At 36.0% G+C, this 11120-nt stretch overlaps 1 protein-coding gene across 1 annotated transcript; it reads left to right on the forward strand.

The window, feature by feature from the left end:
* Window positions 1–4392: 4392 nt before the first annotated feature.
* LOC149458068 (parvalbumin beta-like) lies at window positions 4393–8515 on the forward strand. Its single transcript, XM_089682747.1, has 5 exons — window positions 4393–4545; window positions 5447–5520; window positions 6298–6430; window positions 7747–7856; window positions 8065–8515. Exons 2-5 carry the CDS (start codon window positions 5460–5462, stop codon window positions 8088–8090), a joined length of 330 nt encoding a protein of 109 aa, XP_089538873.1. The 5' UTR covers window positions 4393–4545; window positions 5447–5459; the 3' UTR covers window positions 8091–8515.
* Window positions 8516–11120: the final 2605 nt, after the last annotated feature.

The following is an 11120-nucleotide window of genomic DNA, read 5'->3' on the forward strand; positions in this document are numbered from 1 at the left end:
CAAGCCTGCTATATGTGGCAGTCTCTCCTCTTGTGAATCCCTGGGTGTGATGATGCACTCACTCTATCCTTCTTGCTCCCACTGCTCCCATGCAATTATCCTGTTCATACCGTGATGCTGAATGGATCTTCCTGAGCCGAGCCTGGAGGCCAAGTGCCCCCCTAAGATTAGGGGACCACTCCAAGGCCACTGACAGCCTCCTTAGCAATCCATCTTCTACCCAACTTCTCTGCTAGCATGGCTCTCTCATATTTATGACTTATGGCTAACCACCTTACCACACTACCTGAGCCTCCAAACCTGGGGTTGGCCAGTCTCCCATAAACATGCACTGGCTTCTGGAAGCTTCCATGGTCCCCCAGAACCATGTGGATGAGATAGAGTCCCATACTGCTGAGTCACCCAGCCTGACCTGCAGTAACCCGACCCAATTACAGACTCACTCAGTTGCCATGAATCATAACATTATACATTTACCTACACTAACACTAGTAGCACACTAGAGGGTACTAAATACGGAAACCAACAGAAAAAAGGGAGATAATTGTGGTGTCCAACAACTGCAAAAAATGTAGTTGTTTCCGATGCTCATATGCTCACATTCCCACATGGCATACTCTAAAGAAGTCTTAAGAGACTGGGTATCACCAGAGACTGTACCATGCCTCTGGACCTGGAAAGAGCTCTGCAGGCAACACTGTATACTCAGGTTTGAAAAGTCCTGCAAGCAGAGCCCATTGATTAAAGGTCACATTCCAGACAAGCTCTCCCTAATAGTTAAGTTTTCTCAATTAATTTTCTCAAAAGGTTTTGTCACATTGACGTCTTCAGGAATGGTTCCTAAAGACGTCAGTGTGACAAAACTAGTTGAAAGGGGTTTACCACGTCACTTGCACTTTCATACGTCCAGTCTGTGGAGAGCAGATGACTCCAGGAAGTGGTTTACATACACTGTAGCTTGTGTATATACAAGTGCTTTTATGGAGTAAGTGTATTTTAATGGTTTTAAATTGCCAATAAATGTGGAATTAAACTATTGGAGGCTGCTTCCTGTTTTTTCTCTCTACAGTAGTGACCCTTTTTCTCCTTGCAGAGGTCTTTTTAAATCCCCATTCCAACAATGTCTCTAAGTCTTTTGACTGTGTAATATCTAGCATCACACAGCTACTTCGTATCCTGTCCTGCTGTCATCTTCACAACTACAGAGGTGACCTAACGACATGGCCATTGCAGCTAGTGGTCATATACAACTCACCCTCACTTATTCTGTACTGTATTTGAGTGTGGCAAGGGACATATACTCAATTAAATAATTATAATTGGTACGCCCAACAAGGCACCACCGCAACCACTCCACCCCCGCAGTCCTGATCACAAGGTCTTCTGAAACATATAGTTCCTGTTGAAAGAAAGAATTAGACCTTTTGTGGGGAATAATGAGATCAAAATAGTCATGTAGCTTCAGCTTTACATGTATGCAAAAGAGTAATAATTTATTAGTGAACTGAAATTCTGCTTTAAAGCCCAACTCCAGCCATTTTTTTAAAGAAATCAGAGCCCCAGAAGCATTATAAAAAATGGCAGTGTGGCTGCAATATTCACCCTCTCTCCAGCACTGCCCCCTGCAGTACCTGTGCTCCACCACAAGATGTCCTCAGTCATATAATGCCCAGCCTGAGGACATATGGACATACTGTGAGTGCAGGTTTTTGTTTAACCTGTCTGCCCCCCTGATGCAGAGAACACCACATAAGGCCCAAAGAAAAAGATGATCCCGCATTTCATGTAACCTGTCTAAAGACTTCTAGAAAAGGTAAGTATAAAAAAAGCAGAAATTACAGCTGGAGGGGGCCTCTAGGGGAAAGCACTTGGAGAGGAGCCCAAAGTTGGGTTTTAATGATAACCTCATCTGACCCCTTAATTAAGCTCTTATGCTAATCCTTGCATATTCATCTCATCCTGGCATTCTACTGCCAGAAGAAACTGCTCCATCTCTGAAATGGGAGACTGTCTGCAATAAAACACTCTTTTACTGTAGTGTCTTAACTTTCATTTGAGTCAAGGCAAGGCAGCGATTGGCAGAGACTGGCAGAGATTTTTACTGCTAAACATCAATTAGCGTATATACAGACTAAAAAGCAGAGGATTTCATCACTGGTCATTGCGGCAATAATTCAACAGTTCAAACTACAGTGTATATGCATACCAATATACTTTGTATATAAGAACAGGAGAAGCAGAAGCAAAGCACCACTTTCTCGTTGAAAGCATCACAACTTGTGAGTGTGTGTATATATATATATATATATATATATATATATATATATATAGTCAAATACACAAGGTGCGCTGCACTTCAGCATCACCAGTGCATTGCAATCAGGCCACCCCACACACAGCTATATATAGTACAACAAATCATCCAGGACTGCTGCACTCCATATGAATTTATTGAAGAAAATTATGTCAAGAAAACATTTAAAATGTGTTCCCATGTAGCGGAAATTTTGGGCTAAGTTACAGCATGCCTATAAGTGTTTCTGCCTGAGGAAGGATGTGCTGTACCTTAGCCCAAAACTGATGCTATGATTAAATTTTCTTTAAAAAATTCATACGGAGTGCAAAAATTCTGGATATTTCATTGTAACAAATATATAGCTGTGGGCAGCGCAATGGCTAGGAGCGCTAGGATCATTGGTTTAAATCCCAACCACGGCACTACCTGCCTGGAGTTTTCATATTCTCCCTGTGCCTGCGTCGTTTCCCTGGGTACTCCGGTTTCCTCCCACACTCCAAAGACATGCTGGTAGGGTAATTGGCTCCTGTCTAAATTGGCCCTAGTATGTGTATGTGTGAATGTGAGTTATGGACCTTAGATTGTAAGCTCCTTGAGGGTTAGGGACTGATGTGAATGTACAATATATATGTAAAGCGCTGCGTAAATTGAAGGTGCTATATGAGTACCTGTAATAAATAAATATTTATTTATTTGTATATTAGATTTTATATAATATATATATATATAAAATCTAATATACAAATAAGTAAATATTTATTTATTTTATATATATAAAATATAAAGTGCTGAGCAAATTGTTGGCTCTATATAAATCCTGTAGTATAATGAAATGATTTAATTTTCTTTAAAAAATTCATATGGAATTCATTCATGTGAATGTACAATATATATGTAAAGCGCTGCGTAAATTGAAGGTGCTATATGAGTACCTGTAATAAATAAATATTTATTTATTTATTTGTATATTAGATTTTATAATATATATATATATATATATATATATATATATATATATATATATATATATATATAAATAATCTAATATACAAATAAGTAAATATTTATTTATTTTATATATATAAAATATAAAGTGGTGAGCAAATTGTTGGCGCTATATAAATCCTGTAGTATAATGAAATGATTTAATTTTCTTTAAAAAATTCATATGGAATTCATTCATGTGAATGTACAATATATATGTAAAGCGCTGCGTAAATTGAAGGTGCTATATGAGTACCTGTAATAAATAAATATTTATTTATTTATTTATTTGTATATTAGATTTTATAATATATATATATATATATAAATATATATATATATATATATATATATATAAAATCTAATATACAAATAAGTAAATATTTATTTATTTTATATATATAAAATATAAAGTGCTGAGCAAATTGTTGGCGCTATATAAATCCTGTAGTATAATGAAATGATTTAATTTTCTTTAAAAAATTCATATGGAATAAATAATATATAGAAAGTAATATTTATATAAAGATAGTAAAAAAGTAAGCCTACATATAAGTATACACTGTAAATATATATTTATGTATAGTAAAAATATATGGCTAGATAGTAAAAAAAAAAAAAAAGATGCATATATTCAAATCTAACAGGAACATTTGGGAAAATGTCATGTATCTAATATTGCTGCTGCACAGACCTGTGAGGTCAGGCACAGAGATCTCACCACCAGTGCCCCTGAAAAGTTATGAGACCATCTAAAACCCATAGCATCTACCAAAACCTGAAATAATAATTCTGGGTGGACTAACTATTTTAGAACTTGTAATGAACAACCAAGATAAGGAAATAATAAACAGTACATTCACTATAAATATGTTCCATGAAGTGACAGCTGTTATGTAGCATGCTGCTATGCACATTTCTGAGTTTTATCACACAGAGAATGCTGCAAAATCTAACAGTTCATATAAGGCTGTTTTTATATTTTGCAAGCTAGCACGGAGCAACAAGTGTGGTCCAGCCTTAGTGATTCTGATATAAAATTGTTGACAAAGCCCTAATTCAAATTCCTTGCAGGGTATAAATAACCCATTCATTAGCCAGCAAATTTTACAGTCCTGCTTAGGAAGAATTGATCTGTGTCTGGGTCCCCTTTGCTACTCTATATGGTCTGGGGGTGGTGTCTGCAAAAGTATATAAGAGGTGATCCATTGGAAGATAGGCACAGCTTATTCTGTTGGACTCCTCCATTGCAAAAAGTGCCTAAGGTGAGTTTTATACTCTCCTCTCCTGTCTGTTTCTGGGATTGTAACTTGCTTCAGCATGGAAGAATCAAACCCTACAAAAGTAACCTTTCCTCTATATACCAAGGACAAAAATCAACTTGGGACAAGACACACAGCAATTTCTGGACTACAGTTATTGCAAAGGAATAATTTGCTGGACTTCTCTTTATCTGCTTATTTTCGTCCATCTGCAGCTGCTCAACACACCTTCATTTACTCAATTTTACTATAAAAAAGGACCTTGGATTTTTTTTATCTGACACCTCTACCTGCAAACAGATATGCAATAGACATAATATTGTGTTGTGGGTAATTGTGGGTATTTTGAAAAACTGTCTTTGCTCCATTTCTATTTTCAGCCAATGTGCACAGTTTAGTAACAGCCACCAATCAGAAATCATCTTTCTTTATTCTGGCTGCTCCAAACTGACAAAGGGTGAATGCTGATTGGCAGCTTTGATTTACTATGCACGTTATTGTTACCCTTTGCTATTGCTTTTTAAATAAGCGGTTTACATCTTAGAAACTGAATGTCTATGGATTGTTTAATAGAGATGATATGAAATAAGTTAACTGATTTTCTGTATTATCTGCTAGGTAATCTTCTTAACTTTTGATGTTGAAATGTTCTTTTTTTCAGTGGCTAATATTATTACCCCTTAACTAGGGAACATAACTAAAATATTATATTATATTTAATATATTATAAAACAGTTTTATCACTTTATTAACAAACTTTATAAATGCTAACATGTATTATTTGTTTGCCTGACATTGTAGAACACATTTGTAATTTTCCTACTAATTATTTTTTTCTAACTAAATTTTACCTTTTCAACAGTTCCAAAACTCATTTTATTCATTATCATTTATTTCTCAATAGTGCTAAATCTAAAATGGCTTTTTCTGGTATCCTGAGTGAAGCTGACATCTCTGCTGCCCTGAAGAGCACAGAAGGTACTGTGCCAACCACTTTGTTACCACTTTGTGCTTTCATCGCTTTATTTATACTGACTAGCAATATGACAACTTGTAGTGCTTTATAAGAGAGGATTAATGGTCTAGCAGGAGAAATAGTGCCTCCTTCTGGAGGAATCAGTGACTGCAAACCAGACTTCTTTCAACCTGCAACCATACCAAATAAATAGGCATTCACTGTTATTGATTAAATTTTGCAATCATTAAACACTAACTGGATTTATGGCTTAAAGTAACTTTCCATTGATCTTTGTTTGGTGTAAAATGTAGATCTTAAGTCAATATAACAACTTAAGACTTTTACATTCCCTCCAGCCGACAAGTGTGCCATAAATATTACCCTCCTGCCTTGTGTAGCTCTAATAGCTTCTCACTGCTCTGTAGTGACTAGTGTCTTAAAAAGGATATATTAACTCTCATGGGTAGAACTGTCCTTATTAAAGCTTGTCATTATATTTATTTACTTTTTTTTTTTTACTAAAATAATATAAATCACTTAATCTCATTTACGTTATTACATTATATTACCAATATTACAATTTGCTTGTTATAATTCTTTATCCTTAATATTGTCTTCCACATTGGATTAGCAGCTTGCATCTTGGTTTGGCAACCCTTATTCCTCAAGAAAATATTTGCTACCATTTGCCTGAATATGTTTATAAAATTTGAATTTGATGTGACAATAGTTTTAACATTTATCTGCTTTCTACAAAGACTTATTATTCACTTTAAAATTTTCCTGTTTTTCTACAGCCAAGGACTCCTTCCAATATAAATCTTTCTTTGCCAAGGTTGGCCTGTCAAGCAAGTCTCAAGATGAGCTTAAGAAAGTCTTTGCTATCCTTGATCAGGACCAGAGTGGCTACATTGAGGAAGAGGAACTCAAGTAGGTATCAGCCAAAACCCTGCTAAAATAAAACAATATGTAGATTTAGAATGTTTTATAGCTTGTAAAAGTAATATAGTACATATAATTAAAACTAATTATTTTTTTTTAAAATACAATCAAATGCAAAATGTATTAATATGCTAAAAAAATAGAACGATCTACAATTAATACTTACAAAAGAAAGGGAATAAGTCAGGATATTAACGTTCTACTTATGCTAACTGACTGCATGGGACAGTAAGGAGAAAAGCAAAGTGCAGTAACCATAGCAAAGAAACAAAAAGTTCAGATTTTAAAATTAAATATATTTTTAAGTAAAACAGATGAAAAGTGAATTCTGATTTAGATGGCATGGGTTACATTAGTTAAACAAATGCTTTCTGCAGTTTTATCCCAAATATTCTATTACATGGCTGCTTATGTGTCAGCAGGAACCTTGCAGGACATAGGTTTTAGGTTCTTGCAGGGCACAGAGCTTTCTGTAGTAATTAACACTTGTTCTTTTAATAGACAAAAAGACAGCTTCTGATTACATATTCTAATTATAAGATGTTGTAAACACCAGACACAAAAATATTGATTTGAGATTGTCAAGGACAGTTAGAACAAATGCTGGAAAACATATTTAGGAGTGCAATAAATATAATCATCTGCAATATTATCATGAATATAAGATACAGAGTAGTGTTTGACTACAGATGCATATTTAGACAAAATAGACCTCATTAGTGCAGATAGAAAAGATCCTACACTTGACATTAATTTATTCAGTGCTAGGTGTATAGGTTTCCTGTGAATGTGCAAGACTCAGCACATGCTTTCCACCATTCTTGTCATTTTGCAATAATATCAAACACTGAAAAGATTTTCTTTCCTTCTTTCTTTCTTTCTTTCTTTCTTTCTTTCTTTCTTTCTTTCTTTCTTTCTTTCTTTCTTTCTTTCTTTCTTTCTTTCTTTCTTTCTTTCTTTCTTTCTTTCTTTCTTTCTTTCTTCCCTTTTTTCTTCCCTTTGCTTTCTTCCTTTCCTTCCCTTTCTTTCTCTTTTTCTTTCCTTCCCTTTCTTTCTCTTTTTCTTTCCTTCCCTTTCTTTCTCTTTTTCTTTCCTTTCCTTCCCCTCTTTCTCTCTTTCCTTCCCCTCTTTCTCTCTTTCGTTCTCTTTCCTTCCCCTCTTCTTGCATTGGGAGTATCTGAAAAATCTGCTTCACTAAAGTTTATTGGATAGTAAAAGGCTACACTGTAAACTAACACTGCAGTAATAAATTTCTATACTGTCATTATCAGCAAGCTCAACTGTCTCTCTCCTTTCACTTCTAGAAAGTTCCTAAAGAACTTCCATGCTAATGCCAGGGATCTGACTGATGCTGAAACCAAGGCATTTCTCTCAGCTGGTGACTCTGATGGTGATGGTAAAATTGGAGTTGAAGGTGAGAATGAAAACATGTTTTTATCTAGTTGAATAGAAGATCCTTTTACAATCTATGGCTAAGGTCAAAACCATTTAGAATAGAGTGTAATTGCAAATTATGTTTTTATGTCTATGTATCTAATTAACTGCCTATCTATCTAGCTATCTGTTTTTAATCTATTATTAGCTAAAGAGTATTAGAATTATTATTTTTTCTTTTTTTTTAGAATTCCAGGCTTTGGTGAAAGCTTAAGCAAGAGCCTCAATGGATTATCGAATAGCTTAAATACCCCTTTTTGTTACACGGAAATGTTAGAGGAACCTGGTTAACAGATGTAAAAATTGCCCCGTTGAAGGGGATCAGATTCTGAATTAACATCTTCATTCAAACTTCAGTGCCATCTCTCCTAGTTGGACAGATGTGATGCAGACTGTTCAACCATCAACAACTGGATCCTGAGCTCCTACAACCAGCTGTTAACTCAAAGTTACACTGATGCCTCATTCTATTTATTTATATCTTTTTTACATTGGTATTGCATTGCCAGCTGTTTAAACTATTGCACCTTTTGTAAATTGACATTGATGATGCTTAGTCTTGATGTCTTCAAGGAATATTTAAAGCAGCGAGGATGATGTAAACACAATGCTATCAATTAAAACAATGTTTTGGAATCAGTTTGTCTCATGTTTCCCTTAACAGTCAACAATTGGTTTCTAAAAATCATTATTAACAAAAAAAACAAACAAAAAAAACCAGAATAAAACAGAACTCTCTTATGGAGAATAGAGAAATATGGTGGGATATGTACTGGTGGGAACAGTTTGGTCTATTGGTATTATGTGGTTTACTGCAGTCAAACAGTCAGACTGCACCAATGAATCAAAATGTGTAATATAACTCACTAATATTGCCTAGCCTGCACATATGCATTTTCCATTCAAAAGCAGTCTCACTCCCCTATTACATTTTTTATTATATGTAATAGTGAATGGAACACCCCAACAGTTGTAGCTTCAGAATAGGTAAGTATAGACATCTTTTCTTTTTCAGGGTAAATAGAATAGTCTTAAAATGGAGAGTTGATTTAGGCTTAGTTAGAATTTGATTGGAATTCCACTTTAGTTCAGTGGCACCTTTTTGTTCTCTTCTTTAGTACTCCCTTTTAAATCTACCAATCGCATCTGCTCAATATTTTTCCTAAACTCACATGGTATGCTACCCTACTAATGCCAAAATCAATACACCTGATAGCCTACTCTCAGTGGGGTTGGCTTTTAACTGTGCAAGGGAGTGTTCACTTACCTTAGTGAATGTGGTGAAAATTTACTTTGCAAAGAATACATAAACAAATGCAAGTAATAAAAAAGTTCAGCATTTTTGCTTGCACGTGATTAAATGATGGAAGTCAGCAGATCATCACCTCATTCACTTGCAAAATGGAAATTCCACTGCAAAGTGAAAATCCTATTTGCCTTCAGTAAACCAGCCCAATAATTGTAGTTTGGTTTATCAACTGGCATTTTCTAGCCATTTGTGCTCGATTGCCCATCGTTACCTACATCCATTCACCTAATGGAATCATATTACTGTAAAAATAGCTTCACCTGTTTCACATAGCCCATGATTAGTGATTGGTAGAACAACCCCCCCCCCCCTTCCCATTCTACCGCGAACTATGAACAGGGGGGGCAATTCACTAAGCAGTATCTTACTGCATCTGAGTATGTGGTAAGATACCGCACAGCTAATAAAATACTGCATGAGTTATATTATTAAATCATGCAGTATTTTAGTAGTGAAAACATTCTTTAATATCCGGAACAACTTCAGAATAGGTGAGTATTTTTATTTTACAATTAATGTAAAAACTGCCTTCAGGTCTGGTATGGATTTTGAGGGGAGCCCCCCATGTCAATTTTTATTTTTAATGGCGTGGGGGCCCCCTCAAAATCCATACCAGACCCTTAACGGAGCATACCAGGCCACACACCCTCAACATGGGGGGCTGTCGATGGGGACAAGGGCTTCTTCCACACAACCGTGGCTTGTGGTTGTGGGGGACTGCGGGCGGGGAGCTTATCGGAATCTGGAAGCTCCCTTTAAAAAGGGAAACCCCAGATCCTGGCCCCAGAACCATGTGAATGAGTATGAGGTACATGGTACCGCTACTAAGTTACAAAAAAAGTGTAGTGTAAAAAATGACAGTGGACAGTCTTTGACAAGAGTCCACTCTCGATGCTGGCTCCCGCCGTCTGACAGCTACATCAAGATGATAGTTTTTAAATACTGTGATGATGTCAAAAGGGTGCGGGGTAACCCCTGCCCCCTTGTGACATCATCATGCGGTGTGTTTGGCCAAAGCATTGCACCTGACCTATGGTCAGGTGTATTGCCTTGGCCAATCATAATGCACTGTCATGGCACAGTACATTGTGGGAACAGTTCGCCGAATGCCCTTACCATTCGTGTGTTTGCTGAACACATGAATGGCCAATGTTCACCTTGAACATCAAGCCCAACACTGGCCACGATACTTCAGTTCTCCTACTGGCCTGCACTGATCTGCCTCAATTAATTTGTTGGCCCTGTCGTACTAAATGGCAGTTCCCCTGATGGTCTCCATACACATTTACTATCACTGTTTATCTGTTATTTTCAATTCATCTTATGGTCTCACCCACTGACTTTCTTTTACCCTTGCTACCTTCAGTCCTGGAGCTCAATTTGCCTACTAGTCTTCCTTTCCTATCTGTCTTTTCCTGTCAGTATTCTTGATTCTATTGACCTGCTGGCCTTTTCTTTCCACTTCAGTCTTCTTCAGATACTGCCTTCCTTTTACAGTCTCTATTTCCTTCTGTCTACTGGCTTATTCCTTCAGATATATTTGATTTCCTCTTCCAGATTACGTTTACCATCTATGTTTCTGTCACCTGTTGGTCACCCATCACCACCTAACTCTCCTATTATCAGTTTAGTTCTTTTCACTTTCTGATACTGTCATCATTTATTGGGCCCTGTTCATCATGTTTCACTTTTATCATGCTGGTTTCCACAAACTTAACTTATTAACAATAATAAAATTATTATTTACTTCTTATTACAGGTACTTATATAGCGCCATCAATATAAGCAGCACTTTATATACTGGGTGTGTATGTAAATGTATGTATATGTACTGTATATATATATATATTTTTTTTATTTTTTTCTCACGTCAGTCCCTGCCCTCAAGGGGCTTACAATCTAAGGTCCCTAACTCACATTCATACATACTAGGGC

Source organism: Staurois parvus, unplaced genomic scaffold (assembly GCF_062004578.1).
Source record: "Staurois parvus isolate SC_StPar_1 unplaced genomic scaffold, SC_StPar_1.0 ptg000297l, whole genome shotgun sequence".
Classification (NCBI taxonomy): Eukaryota; Metazoa; Chordata; class Amphibia; order Anura; family Ranidae; genus Staurois; species Staurois parvus.

Excerpts from the sequence above, each read along its gene's own strand:
- LOC149458068 (XM_089682747.1), top strand. The coding sequence starts at position 5,460 with ATGGCTTTTTCTGGTATCCTGAGTGAAGCTGACATCTCTGCTGCCCTG. Across the intron at positions 5,521-6,297 it reads TGCCCTGAAGAGCACAGAAG|CCAAGGACTCCTTCCAATAT; the intron begins GTACTGTGCCAA and ends GTTTTTCTACAG. Across the intron at positions 7,857-8,064 it reads TGGTAAAATTGGAGTTGAAG|AATTCCAGGCTTTGGTGAAA; the intron begins GTGAGAATGAAA and ends CTTTTTTTTTAG.